Raw genomic sequence first — 24863 nt, 5'->3', positions numbered from 1 at the left:
GTCTTCCAGGCCTTCCCTGACTCACAAAAGTCTGGCCTAAGAATTAATGATTGAAAGGATGTGAACACATAGTGATAGAAGTAACTGCTGGGCCAGGAGAACTGGTAACAGTTTAAACAGTAAATCAGCCACATGGCAGTCAAAGAATTTTTAGTTCCTCCCTGAAATACATGGATAACATGTATAACAATCCAATAAGCATTCCTGAGTTGTTTTACAGATTGCTTAAAACCCCCACCAAATGGAAGAAGTTAACTATTTGATGACCATGGGCTTACTGGAGCCTGAAGATTGATAATGTTAGCCGCTGTGACACCACCCTGCTATCTCACCATCAACCAAGCAGAGAATTTTGTATGAGCTGATAACATCCCCTGTGACTCCCTTCCCCCACTTTGCCTTTAAAAATTCTTCCCTGAAATCCATCTGGGAGTTGGGGTGTTTTTGAATATTAGCTGCCCTGGACTCCTAGTCTGGCACCTTACAATAAACACTGCATTTTCCTTCTCCACATTCTATGGCAGTAGATTGGCTTTACTATGAGCAGGCGAGCAGGCCCACGTTTGGTTTGGTATCAACACTATCTGAAGATAGCATCAAATCCCACATGTTAAGGTCTTAGTCCTACAAGACTCCCCCCCAACCCCCTACTTAAGATGCCAGTCACCAATCTAGGTAGTCACCTGTGCTTCTAAATGACTAGCTGTAGATTAGAAATTCCAATGACTCCTGCCTTGGCTTCAGTTAATTTTGCTAGAGCAGGTCACAGAAATCTGAGTAACATTTTTTAAATTAATTAATTTATTTTAATTGGAGGATAATTTCATTATAGTACTATGGTGGTTTTGCCACTCATCAACATGAGTCACCCACAGGTGCACATGTGTTTCCCCATCCTGAACCCCCCTCCCACCTTCTTCCCCACTCTCCACCCCTCTGGGTTGTCCTAGAGCACCAGCTTTGAGTGCCCTGCTTCATGCATTGCTTCATTGTACTGGTCATCTATTTTACATATGGTAATATATATGTTTCAGTGCTAGTCTCTCAAATCATCCCACCATCCCCTTCTCCCACATAGTCCAAAAGTCTGTTCTTTACATCTGTGTCTCTTTTGCTGTCTCACATATAGGATCATTGTTACCATCTTTCTAAATTCCTTATATATGCATTAATATACTTTATTGGTGTTTCTCTTTCTGACTTACTTCACTCTGTATAATAGGCTCCAGTTTCATCCACCTCATTAGAACTGACTCAAATCCATTCTTTTTTTTATAGCTGAGTAATATTCCATTGGGTATATGTACCAAAACATGCTTATCCATTCATTTGCCAATGAACATCTAGGTTGCTTCCATGTCCTGGCTATTGTAAACAGTGCTGCAGTGAACATTGGGGTACATGTGTCTCTTTCAATTCTGGTTTCCTCAGTGTGTATGCCCAGCAGTGGGATTGCTGGGTCAAATGGCAGTTCTATTTCCAGTTTTTTAAGGAATCTCCACACTGTTGTCTGTAATGTCTGTACCAGCTTATATTTCCACCAGAAGTGTAAGGGGGTTCCCTTTACTCCACTTCTGCATTTATTGTTTGTGCATTTATTGTTTGTAGACTTTTTGATGGTGTCCATTCTGACTGGCATGAGATGATACCTGTTTGTGGTTTTGATTTGCATTTCTCTAATAATCAGTGATGTTGAGTATCTTTTCATGTGTTTCTTAGCTATCTGTATATCTTCTTCGGAGAAGGCAATGGCACCCCACTCCAGTACTCTTGCCTGGAAAATCCCATGGACGGAGGAGCCTGGTGGGCTACAGTCCATGGGGTCGCTAAGAGTCGGACACGACTGAACGACTTCACTTTCACTTTTCACTTTCATGCATTGGAGAAGGAAATGGCAACCTACTCCAGTATTCTTGCTTGGAGAATCCCAGGGCCAGAGGAGCCTGGTGGGCTGCCGTCTATGGGGTCGCACAGGGTCGGATACGACTGATGCGACTTAGCAGCAGCATATCGTCTTTGGAGAAATGTCTGTTTAGTTCTTTGGCCCACTTTTTGATTGGGTTGTTTGTTTTTCTGGTACTAAGCTACATGAGCTGCTTGTATATTTTGAAAATTAATTCTTTGCCAGTTGTTTTGTTTGCTATTATTTTCTCCCATTCTGAAGGCCGCCTTTTCACCTTGCTTATAGTTTCCTTCATTGTGCAGAAACTTTTAAGTTTAATAAGGTCCTATTTATTTATTTTTGTCTTTTATTTCCATTACTCTGGGAGATGGGTCATAGAGGATCTTGCTGTGATTTGTGTCAGAGAGTGTTCTGCCTGTATTTTCCTCTAAGAGTTTTATAGTTTCTGGTCTTACATTTAGGTCTTTAATCCATTTTGAGTTTATTTTTGTGTATGGTGCTAGAAGTGTTCTAGTTTCATTCTTTAACATGTGGTTGACCAGTTTCCGAGAAACATTTTACTTATTTTACTTACAGGATTACTGGTCTATTAAAGTAGATGAGTAGTTACCTAGGACTAGGGTGGGAGTATAGGTTTGTGAAAATGTGGATTGACTGCTAATGTGAACAGAGTTTCTTTTGGGGGTATGAAAATGCTATAACTGTGGAGATGGCTATCCAAATTATGAATATACAAAAATCTCATGAACTGTTCACTTAAATAGGTGAATTGTATGGTATGTGAATTATACCTCAATTAAACTTAAAAATAGAAGAGAAAAAGATTTCTGGTCTGTTATAAAAAACTAATTCAGAAATAGCCAGAGGAAGAGATATACAGGGCAAGGTGTATGAGAAGGGCATAAAGGTGCCGTCTTGGTCTGAATGTGCCATTCTCCTTGAATCTCCAAGTGTTCACCAACCTGGAAGCTCTCCAAACCCCATCCTTTTGGGGTTTTATGAAGCTTCATTCCATAGGCATGTTTGATTCATTTGTGACTGATTTCAGCCTCCAGCCACACTCCCTTTACTGGAGGTCCAGGGTGGAACTGAAAGTTCCAACCCTCTTATCACGGTCAGTTCTGACAACCAGCTCCCATCGTGAGGTATTTTCCAAAAGCCACCTCAGTAACACGAGCCCAGTTGTGGTGGAAAGGGGCTCGTTAGAAGTAACAAGACACACATTTCCCTTTTATGACTCTAAAGTGTTTTTAGGAACTGAGGACACAAAACCAAATATTATAGCAAAAGATGTTCCCATTTCTCTTATCATTAAAATTCTAAGGATTTTGGGAGCTGTGAGCCAGGAACTGTGGATGAAGACCAAATGTATATTGCTTATAAATCACAATACTGGAGGTACATAATTATTTTTCCTGTCCATTTGTTCAACCACCTTCTATTTATTAGGAAAATAATTAATGAAAAGTATAAAACACTCGAAAAAATAGAGAGTACATAAGTACTTAAGTATGTATTTGAAATTCCTCCCCAGTCTTCAGAGTCACTGTAATTTCTTAGATATAACTGCTCGTTTGTAATTATGTGGGTGGTTAGCACTGCTTACACATTGCATAGTTATATCTTGATTTGTCAGCTTTACACTGTACCTGCTGACCTTTCCACATCAGGCAGAGCAGCATGGGTGGTTAAATAAAAACACAGACTGAAGTCAGATTGCTTGGGTTCTAGTCCAGGTTTGCTGTTTATAATCTGTGTGACCTTGGGCAAATTATCAAATTACCATTCTTTGCTTCAGTTTCCTTGTCTATCAGATGGCCTAATAATAAGACTTACCTCATGGGATAATTTAAACATTGTATTAAAAGATTTATATAAAGTCTTTAGAAAAGAGTGTCTGGCACTTAGGTGTTTAGTAGATGTTGGTTGATGTTGCTGTCCCTGTTAAAGATAATGAAAGATGAGATCTTCTGCTGACTCATAATTTCTGTCACTCTCTTTCTAAAATTTGTAAAATATTTTTTTTCTGTGTATTAAATAATGTACTTAGGCCTTTTCTTTCCCTTAATAGGGTTAGATAGTACATCTTAACTTCCTCCTTTAAGTGAAGAAGAAGAGCACTTCTATATTATGTTACATTTGATTTCTGTTAGCTATCATATTACTTTTGCATCATCAGGCTTTATAATCTTTAGTTTTATTGCTCTAACTATAATTAAGGATAACATACACTCTTTATGGATTGATTCTTATTCTTAAAAAAATACGGTATTATTATGATCATGTAAATGTTACCCAGTATAGAACATGATCCTTTGAAACCAAACCTTTATCTCTTGATGGAGAATGTCCCAAGCATCAAGGTCAAATGGATCCTTTTTACACAGTACATCAATTGCTTAATCATGCTGCATTTTAATTTGCTTTATATTTTAACCATGACTTTCTTATACCTCTTCTTGCTTTTTCTGGAGTGCTAACTGCCCTTTTTTTTTCTCCTGATGAGAGAAAATAACATCTTCTATAGCATATTATGAGGATCTTCCTTCATATAATTTGTTAAATCCATTTGCTTCTTCAAGGCACTTTTTTCCCCCCTCTGAGCACTCTATCTTCCTATTTCAATGTTCACTGATTATTATCTTGACCTGTTGCCCAGCTGTTGTTCTGAGTTTGCTTTTCATTAAATTCCCGGCTCATGTCTTTCACTTCCTTGGATTTTTCTTTCCAATTTACTGGATTAAATCTTCAAATAATGTTTTCCTGAAAGGGCACATGGGAACTAAGCTTACATGTCTGAAATGGCCTTTATTTTGCCCTCTTCTTTGATTTTTATTTGGGTTTAGAATGCTGTATTCAAAGTCCTTTTCCCTTAGAACCTTACAACTTTGCTCCACTGTCTTCACATGTCCTGTGGGGTAAAAGACAAGGCTAATGCCAATCTAATTTTTTTTTTTAATTTAAAAGTATCTTTTATTGGTAATGTTGTTCTTCTTTCTGGAAGACAGAAGAACTTTTTTCTCTACCTCTGAAATTTTACAAAGCTCTAATGTGAGGTCTTTTTTTGGGTATAAAACTTTATTGTTAAACAGACAGATCTGTTCACTAATAAGAAAACAGTTTAAACATCTGAATTTTAGAGACAGTATACAATTTTGAGATACAAAATATTAGAAAGCCATTATATTATACAGTATGTAGAGCAAAATATCACAATATAAATAACAATTAATGTCCAAGCTAGAAAAGACTGAAGTGCTTTTAAGGTCTTGTCTTCTAAGCAGGAAGGCCAAAGTGAAGATTAAGAACCATTTCTAAGAGAGTGTAAGTCATGGTCTTCAGGAAGCACTGGAGTTCTATTAAGGTACTTTCATGTATACTTGGGATGAATCCTATTTGGTCATGGTGTATAATTCATTGTACATATTGTTGGATTCAGATGTGAAGATGACACCACCCTTATGGCAGAAAGTGAAGAGGAACTAAAAAGCCTCTTGATGAAAGTGAAAGAGGAGAGTGAAAAAGTTGGCTTAAAACTCAACATTCAGAAAACGAAGATCATGGCATCCGATCCCATCACTTAATGGGAAATAGATGGGGAAACAGTGGAAAGAGTGTCAGACTTTATTTTTCTGGGCTCCAAAATCACTGCAGATCGTGACTGCAGCCATGAAATTAAAAGACGCTTACTCCTTGGAAGGAAAGTTATGACCAACCTAGACAGCATATTCAAAAGCAGAGACATTACTTTGCCAACAAAGGTCCATCTAGTCAAGGCTATGGTTTTTCCTGTGATCATTTATGGATGTGAGAGTTGGACTGTGTAGAAGGCTGAGCACCGAAGAATTGATGCTTTTGAACTGTGGTGTTGGAGAAGATTCTTGAGAGTCCCTTGGACTGCAAGGAGATCCAACCAGTCCATTCTGAAGGAGATCAGCACTGGGATTCCTTTGGAAGGAATGATGCTAAAGCTGAAACTCCAGTACTTTGGCCACTTCATGCGAAGAGTTGACTCATTGGAAAAGAGTCTGATGCTGGGAGGAATTGGGGGCAGGAGGAGAAGGGGACGACAGAAGATGAGATGGCTGGATGGCATCACCGACTTGATGGATGTGAGTTTGAGTGAACTCCGGGAGTTGGTGATGGACAGGGAGGCCTGGCGTGCTGCGATTCAGGGGGTCACAAAGAGTCAGACACGACTGAGCTACTGAACTGAACTGAACTGAGAGTTGTTTATAGTATTACTTGATTATCCTTCTAATGTGTATGGGATCTTTAGTGATGTGTCTTCTTTCATGTCTGATAATAATGATTTGTGTCCTGTCTTTTTTCCTTAGCCTTACTTCAGGCTTAATCAATTTTATTGATCTTTTCAAGAAAACTGGGTTTTGGTCTCATTGTCTTTTGTCTATTGATTACCTGTTTTCAGTTTCATTGATTTCTACCCTAATTCGTAATTTCTTTTCTTCTGCTTACTTTGGAGTTGGTTTGCTTTTCTAGCTTCCTAAGGTAGATGTTTAAGTGATTGATTTTAGATCTTCATTTATAAATGTGTATTCAGTGCTGTAAATTTCCGTCTAAGGCCTGCTTTCACTGCATCCACAAATATTGAAAAGTTGTTTTTTCATTTTATTTGAGTTAAAAAGATTTTAGTTTTTTATTGATATTTCTTCTTTGACCCTTGTGTTACTTAGAAATGTGTTGTTTAATCTCCGGGTATTTTGGAATTTTCCAGCTATCTTTCTGTTATCAATTCCATCTTTCTTGTTTAATCCCATTGTAGTCTGAAGGCAGACATTGTATGATTTCTATTCTTTTCAGTTTTTTTATAGTATATTTTATAGGCCCAGAATATGATCTATTTTGGTGAATGTTTCATGTGAGCTTGAAAAGAATGTGTCTTCTTTTGTTGGATAAGTGGTTTATAGATGTCCATCATATCTAGTTGATGGTGATGCTGTTGAGTTCAACTAAGTCTTTACTGACTTTCCGCTTATTGGCTCTATCCATTTCTATTTTTTGTTTTTTTTTTCGGTCATGCTCTGTGGCATGTGGGTTCTTAGTTCTGCAACCAGGGAATGGAACCCATGTTCCCTGCAGTGGAAGTACAGAGTCTTAACCACTGAACCACCAGGGAAGTCCCTGATCCATACATTTCTGATAGTGGGGTATTGAAATCTTTCATTACAACTCTGAATTCATCAATTTTTTCTTTCAGTTCTATTAGTGTTTACCCTACATATTTTGGCTTTCTCTTGTTAGGTACATACATGTTAAAGATTGTTATGTCTTCTTGGAGAATTGACCCTTGTATTATGTAAAATACCCTTCTTGTTTTTAGTTTTTGGTTGCACTGGGGCTTTGTTGCTGTGAGCTGTCTCTAGTTGTGGTGAGCAGGGCCTACTCTTCATTTCTGTGTGCAGGCTTCTCACTGGTGGCTTATTTTGTGGAGCACAGGCTCTAGGCATATGACCTTCAAGTAGTAGTGGTGCACAGGCTTCAGTTGCTCTGTGGCATGTGGAATCTTCCTGGATCAGGGATTGATCCGCTGCATTAGCAGGCAGATTCTTACCCACTGTATCACCAAGGAAGGCTCTGTAATACCCTTGTTTATCTCTGACTTTCCTTGTTCTGAACTCTGCTCTGAGGTTAATATAATTGTTCTGATCTCTTTCAGTTAGTGCTAGCATGGTATATCTTTATCCATCCACTTTCTTTTAATCTATATATGTCTTTATATTTAAAGTAGATTTCTTGTAGGGCAACATATAGTTAAGTCTGACAATCTCTGTCTCCTAATTGATGCATTTAGATCATTTATGTTTAAGGTGATTATTGATATAGTTGGATTAATAGCTGTCATATTTGTTACTGTTTTCTATTCATTGTCCTTGTTATTTGTTCCTGTTTTTATCTTCAGCTCTTTTTCTGACTTTTGTGGTTTTAATTTAGCATTCAATAGATGCCATTCTGTCTCCTTTCTTAGTGTGTCAATAACGCTTCTCATTTTACTTTAAGTGGTTGCATTAGAGTTTGCAATATGCACTTATAACTAGTCCAAGTCCACTATCAAATAAACTGTACTGCTTCATGGGTAGGACAGGTACCTTATTAATAATAAAATATTATTAATTGCTCCTTCCTGTCCCTTGTATAATTGCTGTCATTCATTTCACTTGTAAATAAGCACACACGCGCACACACAGGTATAAGTGTACATGGTCAAATACACTGTTGCTGTTATTATTTTTGAACAAAATTGTTATCTGTTACAGTTAAAAATAAGAAAATAGAAATTTTTTTATTTTACCTTCAGTTATTCCTTCTCTGATGCTCTTCCCCTCTTTGTGTAGATCTGAGTTTCTGACCTATATGATTTCCTTATCTCTGAAGCCCTTCTTTTAACATTTCTTGCTAGACAAGTCTACTGGCAACAGATTCTCTTAATTTTTGTTTGTCTGAGAAAGACTTTCTCTTTCACTTTTGAAGGATAATTTTTCTGGGTACAAAATTCTAGGTTGATGACTTTTTTCTTTCAATGTGTCAAGTATTTTACTCTATCTTCTTCTTGCTTGCATGGTTTCTGAGAAGTTAGATTTAATTCTTATATTTGCTTTGCTAAAAGTAAGGTGTTTTTTTTTTTCCCTTTTGGTTTCTTTCAAGATATTTTATCTTTGGTTTTCTACAGTTTGAATGCAATATGCCTGGATATAGTTATATTTTGTATTTATCCCACTTTATGTTCTCTGAGCTTCCTGGATTGTTGGTTTGGTATCTCACTTTTTTTTTTTTAATGTTAGCTCATGTCCTTATTAACCAGTATACAATTACTTGTCTTCTGGTTTGTTGAAACAGTAGGTCAGACAACATTTGCCACAATAATGTCTGTCAAAATGACTGGCCATAAAAACTCCAGCACCACATTCATCTGAGGTTCACTCCCGGCGAAGGTGACTGATTTTGCCATTCTCATCCACCTTATAGTATTTCAGAACAGCCAACTTAACCTTCTTTCTTTTATGCTTGTTCTTCTTGTGAGTGGTATAAGACTTCTTCCTTTTCTTAGCGCCACCACAAAGTCTCAACACAAGATGAAGAGTGGGCTCCTTTTGAATGTTGTAGTCAGACAAAGTTGGAGAAGGCAATGGCACCCCACTCCAGCACTCTTGCCTGGAAAATCCCATGGACAGAGGAGCCTGGTAGGCTGCAGTCCATGGGGTCACGAAAAGTCAGACAGGACTGAGCGACTTCACTTTCACTTTTCACTTTTATGCATTGGAGAAGGAAATGGCAACCCACTCAGTGTTCTTGCCTTGAGAATCCCAGGGACGGGGGAACCTGGTGGGCTGCCGTCTATGGGGTCACACAGAGTCAGACACGACTGAAGCGACTTAGCAGCAGCAGCAGTCAGACAAAGTACATCCATCTTCCAGTTGCTTGCCAGCAAAGATCAGTCTTTGCTGGTCAGGAGGAATTCCTTCCTTATCCTGGATCTTGGCCTTTACATTTTCTGTTGTATCTGAGGGCTCCACCTTGACAGTGATGGTCTTCACTGTCAGGGTCTTCATGAAAATCTGCATCTTGGCAGCAGTTCCACCGCAGATAGCGGATCCAGAAAGGTGTCTGACTTTAATTTGGGGAAACTTTCAGTCATTATTATTGCAAATATTTCTTCTGTTATGTTTTTCTGATCCTTTTGATATTCCTATTTGGTGTATCCCACAGCTCTAGAATATTCTGTTCTCATTTTAAATTATTTTTTTTCTCTTTGCTTTTTAGTTTTGGAAGTTCCTATGTACATTTCCTCAAACTCAGAGATTCTCCTTAGCTGTGTCTATTCTGCTAGTGAGCCTTTCAAAGACTTCTTTCATTTCTGTTACGGTGGTTTTACTATCTTGATTTCTTTCTTTTCTTTTTTTTTTTTCAATATGTCCTTTTCTTTCTTTCTTTTTCTTTTTTTTTTTATTGAGGGGAGGGCCTTGCTGTGTGTCTTCTTGAATCTTAGTTCCCCAACTAGGGATTGAACCAGGGCCTTCAGCAGTGAAAGTGTGGAGTCATGATCATTGGACATCCAGGTAATTCCCTTGAATTTCTTTCAATTTCTGTTTTTCAAAGAAAAGTTTTATATTTACAACAAAGTTGAGAGGAAGTGTTTTATATCTGGATAATATCAATAACCAGTGTTGTGACTGAACTGGCCCTTGTGGCTCTTACGATTACAGGATGCCCTCAGCATTAACCATCCAGAAACTGTGGGGCAAAAAGGAGGAAGGTGTATTACTCTTAGGTCCTGGAGGATACATGGCATGCCTGGGGCCTCACACCTAGGTCATGGTAGACAAAAAGAGAGAGAGCGTGGGCCTGAGGTTGTTTTTATTGGGCTCAAGGTGGGTGCCTGGAGTTTCATGGGTTTATTCTTTATTGGTGAACTTAAAACATGAATAGGAATTTAAAGCATGGGAAGAGAAAAACAAGTGGCCCAAAGGGTCATTTGTCTCAGTCAACCAAGATCCCTAAAACAAAGAAGCCGTAAGGGCACGGGAAGACCGTGGCTCTTTATATCTCATTATGTGAATGTCTTGACAGTCAAAATTGAAGTCAGACACTTGCATTACAAAAAAGAAAATACAACTCTTGGGGCTTACACTGCAGGAAGATTATAGGTACTTCCCATACACCTTGTCTTTATGTATGCATGACCTCCCCTGTTATTATCATCACTCACTGGAATGGTACTTCTTTTTTAATTTTAACCAAGGGTAAACCTGCACTGACACATTGTGATCACCCAAGGTCCGTAAGTTTACTTTAGGATTCATTCTTCAGTTCAGTTCAGCCACTCAGTCATGTCTGACTCTTCGACCCCGTGGACTGCAGCTCACCAGGTCTCCCTGTCCATTACCAACTCCTGGAGCTTACTAAAACTCATGTCCACTGAGTCGGTGATACCATCCAACCATCTCATCCTCTGTCATCCCCTTCTCTTCCTGCCTTCAATCTTTCCCAGCATCAGGGTCTTTTCAAATGAGTCAGTTCTTCACATCAGGTGGCCAAAGTATTGGAGTTTCAGCTTCAGCATCAGTCCTTCCAATGAATATTCAGGACTGATTTCCTTTAGGATAAACTGGTTGGATCTCCTTGCAGTCCAAGGGACTCTCAAGAGTCTTCTCCAACACTACACTTCAAAAGCATCAATTCTTCGGCACTTAGCTTTCTTTATAGTCCAACTCTCACATCCATACGTGACCACTGGAAAAACCATAGTTTTGACAAGGTGGACCTTTGTTGGCAAAGTAATGTCTCTGCTTTTTAGTATGCTGTCTAGGTTGGTCATAACTTTTCTTCTAAGAAGCAAGTGTCTTTGAATTTCATGGCTACACTCACCATCTGCAGTGATGTTGAACCCCCCAAAATAAAGTCTGACACTGTTTCCACTGTTTCCCCATCTATTTGCCATGAAGTGATGGGACCAGATGCCATGATCTTAGTTTTCTGAATGTTGAGTTTTAAGCCAAATTTTCAGTCTCCTGTTTGACTTTCATCAAGAGGCTCTTTAGTTCTTTCTCATTTTCGGCCATAAGGGTGGTGTCATCTGCATATCTGAGGTTATTGATATTTGTCCCGGCAATCTTGATTCCAGCTTGTGCTTCATCCAGCCCAGCATTTCTCGTGATGTACTCTGCATATAAGTTAAATAAGAAGGGTGACAATATACAGCCTTGACATACTCCTTTCCCAATTTGGAACCAGTCTGTTCCATGTCCAGTTCTAACTGTTGCTTCCTGACCTGCATACAGATTTCTCAGGAGGCAGGTAAGGTGGTCTGGTATTCCCATCTCCTTCAGAATTTTCCACAGTTTGTTGTGATCCACACAGTCAAAGGCCTTGGTGTAGTCAATAAAGCAGAAGTAGATGTTTTTCTGGAAGTCTCTTGCTTTATCGATGATCCAGCAGATGTTGGCAATTTGATCTCTGATTCCTCTGCCTTTTCTAAATCCAGCTTGAACATCTGGAATTTCACAGTTCACATACTGTTGAAGCCTGGCTTGGAGAATTTTGAGCATTACTTTACTGGTGTGTGAGATGAGTGCAATTGTGCGGTAGTTTGAGCATTCTTTGGCATTGCCTTTCTTTGGAATTGGAATGAAAACTGACCTTTTCCAGTCCTGTGGCCACTGCTGAATTTTCCAAATTTGCTGGCATACTGAGTGCAGCACTTTCACAGCATCGTCTTTCAGGATTTAAAATAGCTCAACTGGAATTCCATCACCTCCACTAGCTTTGTTCATAGTGATGCTTCCTAAGGCCCACTTGACTTTTGCATTTCAGGATGTCTGGCTCTAGGTGAGTGATCACACCATCATGATTATCTGGGTCATGAAGATCTTTTTTGTACAGTTCTTCTTTGTATTCTTTCCACCTCTTCTTAATATCTTTTGGGTTCACTCTTCGTATTATACATTCTATCAGCTTGGACAAATGTATAAGAATGTCTGCCAGTCATTATAATTTCAGCTAGAGTATTTTTCCTTACTTAAAAATCCTCACTGCTCTGTCTGGTTTTTTTTTCTTTTGATTCCTTCTTGGAATTTTCGCCTTTTTCTTTACATTGCCCATTATTTCTTGCACGTTGTTTGCTTTTTCTATTAGAGCCCCTTAGCGTATTAATCATAGTTGTTTCAAATTCATGGTCTGATTATTCCAACATTCTTGCCATTTCTCAGTCTGGTTCCGATGCTTGATCTGTGTTTTCAAAGTGTGTTTTTTTCCTTTTAGTATGTCTCATAATTTTTTGCTGAAAGCTGGACATGAGGTACTGCCTAAAAGGAACTCCAGTAAATAGACTTTTCATGATGTGGAGATGAAATGTAGGGGAGGTGAAGCATCTTATAATCCTGTGATCTTCCTGTGTTAATGAGTCTGTGAACTTCAGAGCTGCTTCTTAGTCTCACCCCCTCAACTCTTAAATTGTATGGAATGTTTAGAATGGACTGGTGTTGGGTATGTCATTTACCTCAGTTTGGTTGGGCTCTGATAAAACCACAGTAGGTTAGGCTCTGGTAAAATAGTTTTTCTTGAGGGCAGGCCTTGTTTTAAAAAAAAGAACAGAATACTCTTGACATCCAGTAGTCCCCCGTCCACAGTGTCACTTTCTGTGGTTTCAGTTACCCCTGGTTAACTGTAATCTGAAAATATTAAATGGGAAAATTCCAGAAATAAACAGCTTCAGTTCAGTTCAGTCGCTCAGTCGTGTCTGACTCTGCAACCCCATGAATTGCAGCACGCCAGGCCTACCTGTCCATCACCAACTCCCGGAGCTTACTCAGACTCACATCCATTGAGTCAGTGATGCCATCCAGCCATCTCATCCTCTGTCGTCCCCTTCTCCTCCTGTCCCCAATCCCTCCCAGCATCAGAGTCTTTTCCAATGAGTCAACTCTTCGCATGAGGTGGCCAAAGTACTGGAGTTTCAGCTTTAGCATCAGTCCTTCCAATGAACACCCAGGACTGATCTCCTTTAGGATGGACTGGTTGGATCTCCTTGCAGTCCAAGGGACTCTCAAGAGTCTTCTCAAGCAATAAACAACTTACCCATATGAAATTGTGCATTGTCCTGAGTTGCATGATCAGCTGTTGTGACATCCTGCTCTCTCCCACCCAGGATCCTCAACCACTGACATCATCGTGGCTCAATACAGGGTCACCTGAAGCAGATGATCCTCCTTCTGACATTATTATCGTCAGAAGGTCAGTAGTGGCCTGACGCTGCATCACAGTGCTTTTGTCCTTCACCTCACCTCATCTCATCATGTAGGCATTTTAACCTTTTACCTCATCAAGTACACCACGATCAGATGTTTTGAGAGAGAGAGAGATCACATTCATATAACTTTTATTACAGCAAATTATTATAATTATTAGTTTTATAAGTTAGTTTTATTATTGTTGTTGTTGTTTAGAGCTTCCCTAGGGACTTAGATGGTAAAGAATGTGCCTGCAACATGAGAGACCCAGGTTCAATCCCTGGGTTGGGAAGATCTACTGGAGAAGGGAATAGCTACCCACTCTTACTGTGCCTAATTTATAAATTAAACTTTATCATAGGTATATATGTATAGGAAAAAGCAGTATATACGGAGTTTGGTATTACCCACAGTTTCAGGCATACACTTGAAGTCTTGGACATATCCCCTGAGGATAAAGGAGAACTACTGTACTTCAAAATGATTCCTTTCCCCCTTCTCCTTCTGGAAGCACAAAAGGGATTTTTCTCTGATATTTGCTGTGAGACCCTTATAAAACTGGTGAGCTGTGGTTTTTTGAAACAATGTCATCCCAGTAAAGTTTTTTTTTCTTTTTCCAAGTAAGTTTTATTAACATTTAAACTGAAGCAGGGATTTATTTGGTTGACGTAAGGAGGTTTGTCATAGCTATGGTTTCTGTTTGTGTTTTTCTCTTCAGTACTTGGACCGTGAGACCGCTTCGGCCACATTCATAGACAGTGGCGGCCAGTTTGTTTCCTCCCAGGTGATAAGGATCAGCCGGAACCCTTACTGCGGCTATGAGCGCCAGATTCTGTCCAGCCGGGAGCGCCTGGAGGAGGACTCCTTGTTGGCTGCCCTACAGTGGCAGGAGCCTGACGTGGGCCCAGTCCCCTTTTTGAAGAGCACCGACCCTTCTTCCAGCTATTTTGTCATCTTGAACTCTGCAGCCTTCTTCAGGGTGGGAAGCCAGCTAGAGGTGCTGGTTCATGTGCAGGATTTTCAAAGAAAGCCCAAGAAATATGGTGGAGACTACCTGCAGGCCAGAATCCACTCCCCTAAGCTACAGGCGGGGGCCGTGGGCAGAGTGGTGGACTACCAGAATGGATTTTACAAGGTCTTTTTTACTCTGCTCTGGCCAGGTCAAGTCAAAGTGTCCATATCTCTGGTCCACCCCAGTGAAGGGATCCGAGTTCTTCAGTACCTGCAGGAAAAGAAACCAGACAGAGTCTATTTCAAGAGCCTCTTCCGGTCAGGGAGGATTTCTGAAACTACAGAGTGTAACGTGTGTCTTCCAGGGAGTCTTCCCCTGTGCAACTTCACAGACCTCTACACTGGAGAACCCTGGTTCTGCTTCAAACCAAAGAAGCTCCCTTGCAGTAGCAGAATTAACCATTTCAAAGGCGGATACCTGAAGGGCCTCCTAACTGCTACAGAGAATGCTTTCTTCCAGAGGTATGTGCCCCTTGTCCTAGGTGGGGATTGAAGAGTCCCTTTCCGTTGTCTTTGTCCTACTTAGGAGACTTTCTTATTTTGGTTATGTGCTTCTTACATCTCTCCAAACTTGGCCCAGTTCAGGAGAGGTGGTAAGAAAATAAACAAAGATTTATATTTTGTGATTAGTATGTTTATTTCAGGGACTTCCCTGGTGCCTCAGATGGTAAGGAATCTGCCTGCAATGCAGGAGACCTGGGTTCAATCCCTGGTTTGGGAAGACCCCTTGGAGAAGAGAATGGCTACCCCCTCCAGTATTCTTGCCTGGAGAATCACATGGACAGAGGAGCCTGGTGGGCTACAGTCCATGGGATTGCAAAGAGTTGGACATGACTGGGTGATTAATATGCACGCGTGCACGCGCACACACACACACACACACACATGCTTATTTCAGTTCAAATTAAATACCTTAAATTTTTGTTCTTTTACCTTAACATCTTTTACTTCAGAACTACATAGCATGTTTATAGCTGTATAAGCAAAATCACTTATTCACAGAACAGATAAAAAAATTATCTAAGAACAGGGCTACTAGAGGTCTTACAGTCAAGCTAATGTTTTAGCTTCATGTCTCAGAAACTGAAAAAAGTCTTAAGTGTCACATTATTAGTTGTTAAAATCATATAAACATTTATTGATAGGAAAAGGTAGGAATATGGTAACATTGCTAGATTGATTTAATGATAAGCATGAAGAATAACTACCTGGTGGCAAGCGTCTGCCTGCAATGCAGGAGACCTGGGTTTGATCCCTGGGTCGGGAAGATCCCCTGGAGAAGGAAATGGCAACCCACTGCAGTATTCTTGCTTGGAGAATCCCATGGACGGAGGAGCCTAGTGGGCTACAGTCCACAGGGTCGCAAAGAGTCAGACACGACTGAGTGACTTCACTTTCACTTTCCTTCTATGAAGATTGAAGGCAGGAGGAGAAAGGGATGACTGAGGATGAGGCGTTTGGATGGTATCACCAACTCAATGGACATGAGTTTGAGCAAGTTCCAGGAGTTGGTGATGAACAGGGAAGCCTGGTGTGCTGCAGTCCATGGGGTCAAAAAGAGCTGGACACGACTGAACTACTGAACTGAACTGAACTGATGGGAAACCAGGAATATCACAACGAATTATATTTTTCAAGTTAATAGCTATTCAAATTTTTGCATTATTGAGCACATATTCCTATTTTTGAACATAGGTATGAAACTTTTTCAGTATAATGATCAATATATGGCATAATATGCAGAAGGAAATATATAGAGCCAGTATGAGGTAAAATTTCCATTTTCTTCAACATTATATGCGTGCGTGTGTGCATGCTCTGTCACTTCAGTTGTGTCCGACTTTTTGCAACCCTATAGACAGGACTGTAGCCCCCCAGGCTCCTCTGTCCATGGGATTCTCCAGGCAAGAATACTGGAGTGGGTTGCCATGCCCTCCTCCAGGAAATCTTCCCAACCCAGGGATCAAACTTGAGTCTCTTACGTCTCCTGCATTGACAGGCTGGTTCTTTATCACTAGTGCCTAAAATAAAATAACATTCCTAAGAAATAAAAAAGGTAGAAAAATTACATAGTCAGAAAGTATAATTATTTGAGAGAATGTAAAATGCTTTTTATTTTTAAATGATATATATATACTTTAAAAATATTCCCTTGTAGAGATGGTTCTTGTTGTTTTAGTTGCTAAGTTGTATCCGACTATTTTGTGACCCCATGAACTCTAGCCTGCCAGGCTCCTCTGTCCATGGGACTCTCTAGAAGAATAGTGGATTTGATTGCCATGCCCTCCAGGGAATCTTCCCGACCAGGAATCGAACCCACATCTTCTGTTATCTCCTGCATTGGCATGCAGATTCTTTACCACTGAGCCACCTAGGAAGTCCATGTAGTCTGTAGCAGCTTCTAAAATAAAGCTCTGGTTTTTTGTTTTTCTCGTAGTCAGCTTTTGGTGGCAAAAGTTTAAATACATTATTTGCTAGAATCATGCCATGCTTTCAGAAGCCCAGCAGAGGGCGCACTGCTCCCAGTATATTTACTGTACTAGTCTTCCAAGAAGGCAATGGCACCCCGCTCCAGTACTCTTGCCTGGAAAATCCCATGGACCGAGGAGCCTGGTGGGCTGCAGTCCATGGGGTCGCTAAGAGTCAGACACGACTGAGCGACTTCACTTTACTTTTCACTTTTATGCATTGGAGAAGGAAATGGCAACCCACTCCAGTGTTCTTGCCTGGAGAATCTCAGGGATGAGGGAGCCTGGTGGGCTGCCGTCTATGGGGTCGCACAGAAGTTGGACACGACTGAAGTGACTTAGCAGCTTAGCAGCAGTCTTCCGAGGGGTTTGTGTGTGTGTGTGCGGCTCAATACAAAAGGTCTTTAGTCTTATTCTTTAATTAGGCACATTATTTATCAATAGGACTTCCCAGGTGGCGCTAGTGATAAAGAACCCACCTACCAATGCAGGAGACGTAAGAGATGTAGGTTTGATTCCTGGGTTGGGAACATCTCCTGAAGGGAGGGCATGACAACCCACTCCAGTATTTTTGCCTGGAGAGTCCATGGACAGAGGAGCCTGGTGAGCTATAGTTTATAGGATCACACAGAGTCAGACTTAGCATTTACACACACCATGAACAGATTATTTTATTTCTGTGTACTTTTTGCCTCTGTATGAGGAGTGTTCAGTTACTCTCTTTTAGGAGTGTGTTGTCAGTCTACCTAGGGGTTTAGCAGAACCCTTCTGCTAAATGGAAGAAACATAACTTGTAATTTACTGAAATGCCACGTGGAAAAAAAGTGGGGCAAAGGTCAGAGAACTAAGTTAGTGTAAAAATTTTAAATGTTCCTAACACCAAATCCTACCATTAAAACCAGAAAACACCTGTGAATCCAGAAGGATAAAATGTCTGTCCTTGCCTTTACTTGCATATCCTGGATGAGGCTGGCTGATGTAGTAGAATCTGCCAGATCTGTAGTAGAATCATTTAAAAAATTCTACTTACTTAGAAGTTTGCTGGGAAAGTATTTGAGGTGGCATAGGTTTTTGAAAACAAAACATTTGACAGAATCCTGATATAGATTTTAATTTTTGCATTTTTACTCTGTTAAAAATCTGAAATTTTGCATTAGGCTAACTAAAAAGAGAAAGAGAAAGATTGACATTGATCATTTGAGGGATGGATGAGTCCCCAATTAGGATTCTGCTCTAGGCAAGGCTTAAGGAATCTGACTTAATGCTCCCCGTAGTCTTGCAGCCTGAAAACCAAGTAGTGACAAAGTAGACATTGTCATCAGTGTGAGCCATTCTCTGCGTCCAAGGGATTAAGCGATTCAAACAAAATTTGTCATTTTGGAGTTTGCAACCTAAGGGTGAAGCAGTGAAAAACTAAGAACCTGTTTAATTCTTATTCAGTTTATGTGTCCGTATAACCTGCTTATTATAAGATACCTAATTTATTAAGTATCAATTGTATGAATTAACATTTATAAGGATATTTCATCTTTAGACAGCTCTTTGAAATCCCATCTATTTAAAAATTTGCAAATATACATATTGAAAAATAAATGTTCCTAAATTTAAATAAATAAATTAATTCCTTAAATTAAAAATATTTGAGCTTGTACTCTTTTTATTCCTCTTTCAAGTGGTGTCAATATCAAAATGCCAATCAACTCCAGTGGACCTGATTGGGTGACTGTGATTCCCAGGAATATAAAAGGTAAAAGGAGCAAATGTGATGATTTGTTGTTTTTCCTGCTCAGTGTATTGAGTCTCTGTAGTTTCACTGAAGATATAAAGCCCCCTTTTAATTTGCCCTGGTTACTACTGGGCATAGTTTGCGTTTTAACAAAACTTCCAGGTGATTCTGATCCATTGGTACAGGATATTATTAAGAGTAAAAGAATTAAATTTAGAAGATGAAATATATGTGTTTTGTTTTTTGCAGAATAGTTATAATGAGCTATAGTCACTGGTATAAAAGAAGGATAAACATTATTATTTTTTAAAAATTTATTTATTTGGCTTTGTCGGGTCTTAATTGAGGCATGTGAACTCTTAGTTGTGGCCCGTGGGATCTATTTCTCTGACCAGGGATCGATCCTGGGCCCCTTGCATTGGGAGCGCAGTCTTAGCCACTTGACCACCAGGGAAGTCCCAAGGATGAACATTATTAAGTGGCTTATGTATTGGAAGGTGGTCACTTCTTGGCCTTTTGGCTAAGATCAAGTGCAGAGGGAAGATGAGGTCCTTTTAGCTGTTGAAAGCATGTATGTGGTATCCCACAAAGCAGAGGGTGCAAACACTAATGCCCCAGGGATGAGGTGTAGAATACGCGTGAACCTAGCCGTGTGAGTATCGGCCATACGCACACCTTGTGTAAGTGGTGGGAAGGAACTGCAGAGCGGGGACCATCTGAAGGTGGCAGCCCCTTGGTTCCTACACGTGGTTGATATGCAACAATGTGGACCCAACACAGCCAGGTTGAAAGATTTTTTTTTTTCCATCAAAAACCTGAAGTCTTAATTTTTGAATGTGCATCTCCAGATTTCAAAACATTGGCATCCTGTTAAAAACCTAAAAAAAAAATTATATTGTGTGGGCTAAATAAAACTTGTGGTCTTGATGCAGGCAGGACCCTGCCAGTCTGTATTTCTGGTGTTCACTGTCAGTTGCCACAAGAAATCCCCATCTTTTCCTGTTTGATTTACTTGAACCCAGTGAGTTCCTAATCTTAGAGGATGCAAATGTGAAACATCATGAATGGAAATTGCTTGCCTTTTATCGGCCAGGCCCTCGATCCCACAGTCAAGATGTCAGTAAACGTGGTACCCCCAGTATACTGTATCCCTTACACGCTCCCATCTGTCACTTCTGGAGGCTCGGACTCACCAACACTTCTGACCCTCTGTTCCACAGCCCTGGTTGTCTAGCTCACTAGATTCAGTCTGATGGGTTTTTAGAAGACGAAAGAAACCATGAATCAGTAGGAGCAGGGTACCCGGGCTTGGATGGGTACCCTGTGACCCCGTGATGTCCCCAGTTGTCCAGTGGGATGGTCAGAGGGAGGAGCTGTAGATGGTTTGCTTGCACCTGACAGGTCTTAGAGTTCAGCCAGGAAGTGGCTGTGGCTTCACACAAGGAGCAATAGGAAGGTCCTCTTAAACGAACAGGGTGAAGAAGTAGAGGAAAACAATAGGATGGGAATAACTAGAGATCTCTTCAAGAAAATTGGAGAGATCAAGGGAATATTCCATGTAAGGATGGGCAAAATAAAGGACAGAAATGGTAAGTGCCTAACAGAAGCAGAAGAGATTAAGAAGATATGGCAAGAATGTACAAAAGAACTATACAAAAAAGATCTTAATGACCTGAATAACTGGAATGGTGTGGTCACTCACCTAGTGAAGTGAGTGTGAAGTCAAGTGGGCCTTTGGAAGTATTACTACAGACAGAGCTAGCAGAGGTGATGGAATTCCAGCTGAGCTATTTCAAATCCTAAGAGATGATGCTGTTAAAGTGCCATACTCAATATGTCAGCAAATTTTGAAAACTCAGCAGTGGCCACAGGACTGGAAAAGTTCAGTTTTCATTCCAGTCCCAAAGAAAGCCAATGCCAAAGAATGATCAAACTACCATACAGTTGCCCTCAGTCTGCTTGCTAGTAAGGTTATACTCAAAATCCTTCAAGCTAGGCTTCTAATAGTACGTGAACCGAGGACTTCCACATGTACATCTTGATTTAGAAAAGGCAGAAGAACCAGAGATCAAATTGCCAACATTTCTTGGATCATAGAGAAAGCAAGGGAATTCCAGAAAAACATCTACTTCTGCTTCATTGACTATGCTAAAGCCTTTGACTGTGTGGATCACAACAAATAGGAAAATTCTTAAGAGATGGGAGTACCAGACCACCTTCTCTGTTTCCTGAGAAACCTGTATGTAGGTCAAGAAGCAACAGAACTGGACCTGGAACAATGGACTGGTTCAAAGTTGAGAAGGAATAAGAGAAGGCTTTGTATTGTTACTCTGTTTATTTAACTTATATGCAGAGTACATCATGTGAAATGCAGGGCTGGGTGAACCACAAGCTGGAATCAAGATTGTGGGCAGAAATATCAACAACCTCACACATGCAGGTGGTACTGCCCTAATGACAGAGAGTAAAGAGGAACTAAAGAGCATCTTTATGAAGGTGAAAAAGGAGAGTGAACAAGCTGGCTTAAAACTCAACATTAAAAAAACTAAGATCATGGCATCTGGTCCCATCACTTCATGGCAAATAGAAGGGGAAAAAGTGGAAGCAGTGACAGATTTTCTTTTCTTGTGCTCTGAAATCACTGCGGATGGTGACTACAGCCATGAAATTAAAAGACACTTTTAATTTCATATTAAAAAGCAGAGGCATCACTTTGCCAACAAAGGTGTATATAGTCAAAGCTATGGTTTTTCCAGTAGTCATGTATAGATATGAACTTGGACCATAAAGAAGGCTGAAGAATTCATGCTTTTGAATTGTGGTGCTGGAGAAGACTTGAGAATCAAACCAGTCAATCCTAAAGGAAATCAACCCTGAATATTCATTGGAAGGACTGATGCTGAAACTGAAGCTCCAATCCTTTGGCCACCTGATGTGAAGAGCCAATTCATTGGAAAAGACCCTGACGCTGAGAAAGATTGAAGGCAGGAGGAGAGGGAATGACAGAGGATGAGATGATTGGATAGCATCACTGATTCAATGAAGATGAATTTGAGCCAACTCTGGGAGATAGTGAAGGACAAGGAAGGCTGGCATGCTGCAGTCTGTAGGGTTGCAAAGAGTCTGACACGACTGAGCCACTGAACAACTATAATTTTGTTTAGAGAAAAGAAGTATTCAGTAACTAGTGAGGCTTTGATGGGTTTTTAGAGGAAGAAAGAAACCATAAATCAGTAGGAGCAAGGTACCCTGGGTTTGAGAAAACTGTTTTAGAGCAGGTAAACAATTGGAAAGAAAAGAGAAGGACAATTACTTTGTGTAATAACAAAAAGTCCAGCATGGGGGAATGTCATCGATGTTCAGCTTAGTGACCAGCAGAGGGCACTCAAAGATCCTAAATGAAGGGCTCCCATTATTAGTTTCATTCCTTTTCCGTCCCTCCTTGCCTTCTGTCATTCCCTTTGTCTTCTTTTTAAAATGTCTTGTTTTCTGTTTATTTCGTCTTCTTTTTAAAATGTCTTGTTTTCTGTTTATTTGAGACTTAAATAAGGGTTGTGGAAATAGTACGAAGTTCCTGTATAGACATTACCCAGTTTCCCCTTACACTAACTTCTTAAGAAATCACAGCTGTGCTTAGTCGCTTAGTCATGTCTTTGCGATCCCATGGACTGTAGCCCTCCAGGCTTCTCTGTCCATGAGGATTCTCCAGGCAAGAATACTGGAGTAGGTTGCCATTTCCTTTTCCAGGGGATCTTCCTGACCCAGGGATCGAACCCAGGTCTCCTGCATTGCAGGTGGATTCTTTAGCGTCTGAGCCACCAGGTACGCCCAAGAATACTGGAATGGGTATCCTATCCCTTCTCCAAGGGATCTTCCTGACCAAGGAATCGAACTTGGGCCTCCTGCATTGCAGGCAAATTCTTTACCAGCTGAGCTACCAGGGAAGCCCAAGAAATCATACAACACTTAACAAAAATAAGAATGGAACATCCATGTAACATTATTAAGTAAACTATTGGGTTTTATTTGGATTCCATCAGTTTTCTGACAGATGTCCATTTTTTGGTTCCAGAATGCAGTGCAGACCCCACGTTGCATTTGGTTGTACATTTCCTTAGTCTTCCCACTGTGACAGATCCTCAGACTCTTGTCTTCTATGACCTTGACACTTCAGAGGAGCACTGGTCAGATATTTCTTAGAATCTCTCTGAACTTGAGTTTGTTTAATGTTTTCTTATGAGTGGGATGAGGTTATGCATTTTTGGGAGGAATAGGACAGGAATGATGCTGTATCCTTTTGCGGAGGTACATGATGTCCAGATGTATTACTAATGATACCTTGATCACCTGGTTTAAGTGGTGTCTGCCAGGTTTTCCATTGTATCTATTTTCATTGTAATTATTTTCATCTTTGTATCTACATGATATTCTGGGGAGATACTTTGAGGCTGTGATAGGCTAAATAATGGCCCCTAAAGATGTTGTTGTTGTTGTTAAGTTGCTCAGTCATATCTGACTCTTTGTGACCCTATGTCCATCGAATCAGTGATGCCATCCAACCCTCTCATCTCCTCGGTCATCCCCTTCTCCTCTGCCCTCAGTCTTTCCCAGCATCAGGATCTTTTCCAGTGAGTCGACTCTTTACATTAGGTGGCCAGAGTATTGGAGCTTCAGCTTCAGCATCAGTCCTTCCAATGAATATTCAGGGTTGATTTCCTTTAGGATTGACTGGTTTGATCTCCTTGTAGCCCAAGGGACTCTCAAAATATCCAGATCTTAAATCCTCAAAAATATCCAGATCCTAATCCCTCAAATTTGTGGATGTTATATGTTATATGGCTAAAGAAACTTTGCCAGTGTGACTAAGTGAAGGTTTTTGAGCTGGGGAGAGAGTATCTGGATTATCTGAGTGGGCCCTAAATGCAGTTGCAAGTGTCACTTTAAGAGGGAGGCAGAGGGAGGCTTCCTACAGAAGAGAAAAGGCCATGTGAAGATGGAAGCAGAGAGAGAGTTGAAGATGTCATGACCTTGGCTTTAGTAACAGAGAAATGGACCATGAGCCACAGAATGCAGCTCTAGAAAAGGCAAGGAAACAGATTCTTCCCTAGAGCCTCCAAAGAGAGTGTGGCTTTTCCCACAGCTTAGTTTTGGCCCGGTGATAGTGCATTTGGAGTTCTGGCCGTCAGATCTGTAAGAGAATAAATTTGTGTTGTTCTCAGCCACTAAATTTGTGGTAATTTGTTACAGCAGCCACAGGAAGTTAATAATACAGAAACTATGTAAAACATTCTGTTTTTGTTCAAACTTTCATCTACTAACTTTAGCATTCATCACCCGATCTTCCCAGTAGCAGTTACTTCTGTGGTGTTCTAATGGTGATCTGCTCTATCTCTCCTTCTAAAGACATTTATTAATTGGAATTTTTTTGTAAGGAAGAGTTGTCTCTTCTTTATCATTTGTTAATTTCATCAGTATAGGCTCATGACTATTTCAACTATTTCTTTGAATTATAATCCAATTCAATTGTTCAGATTGTTCCCGTTTTGGTAATTGGGAACTTCTTTCGCTTGGCTCTGTGCCCTTTTGACAATGCTTTCATTCTTTTCATTAATTATTTCTTTTCTTTCTTTCTTTTTTTTTTTTTTTTTAGCTCTTCCTTACTTTCTGAAGGCACCACAAGATATTTCAGGCCCATTTTGTATTTTCTTTGCTGAGGCCATAGAAGGGCTCATAGTCTTTCCACTTTTATTGTTTCCACCTATGAATCCTATACTTTGAAGATTTTATTTTGCCTTTGACATGTTGATATTCATTTATTTATTATTATTTTGACTGTGCTACAAGGCTTGTGGGATCTTTGTTTTCTTTTTTTCCTCTTTTGGTCTCACTGCTCTGTGTGCAGAATCTTAGTTCCTGCTGCTGCTGCTAAGTTGCTTCAGTCGTGTCCGACTCTGTGCGACCCCATAGATGGCAGCCCACCAGGCTCCCCCGTCCCTGGGATTCTCTAGGCT

General features: G+C 40.2%; 1 protein-coding gene and 1 pseudogene across 38 annotated transcripts in view; one reads left to right on the top strand and one right to left on the bottom strand.

Annotated features, from left to right (window-relative positions):
- NXPE3 (neurexophilin and PC-esterase domain family member 3) overlaps positions 1 to 24863 on the top strand; it is a 55316-nt gene that overhangs the window by 19175 nt on the left and 11278 nt on the right. For 16 of the 37 annotated variants that reach the window (XR_015166609.1, XR_015166611.1, XR_015166602.1 and 13 more), the window contains 2 exons: positions 14366 to 15120; positions 18800 to 18873. Coding sequence is in view for 28 of the 37 variants with exons in the window: in XM_086408696.1 (XP_086264822.1) it covers positions 14366 to 15120; positions 18800 to 18873 (829 nt within the window). In the remaining 9 variants the exon portion in view is untranslated. Of the gene's footprint in view, positions 1 to 5342; positions 6016 to 13565; positions 13652 to 14365; positions 15121 to 18799; positions 18874 to 22599; positions 22675 to 24863 lie in introns of all 37 variants that reach the window. The other 21 variants (XR_015166603.1, XR_015166605.1, XM_086408714.1 and 18 more) reach the window with 4 other exon arrangements.
- Positions 8550 to 9483, bottom strand: LOC147380075 (ubiquitin-ribosomal protein eS31 fusion protein-like; annotated as a pseudogene). The gene is made up of 2 exons (XR_015166631.1): positions 9324 to 9483; positions 8550 to 9038 (listed from the first exon to the last, which is right to left on the bottom strand). The product of XR_015166631.1 is annotated as a ubiquitin-ribosomal protein eS31 fusion protein-like (transcript).

Source organism: Bos grunniens, chromosome 1 (genome assembly GCF_055505025.1).
Source record: "Bos grunniens cultivar Pamir isolate PY7600 chromosome 1, Bosgru_T2T1.0, whole genome shotgun sequence".
Classification (NCBI taxonomy): domain Eukaryota; kingdom Metazoa; phylum Chordata; class Mammalia; order Artiodactyla; family Bovidae; genus Bos; species Bos grunniens.
The sequence above is the reverse complement of the archived record's forward strand: the minus strand, read 5'-3'. Positions and strand labels throughout refer to the sequence as shown.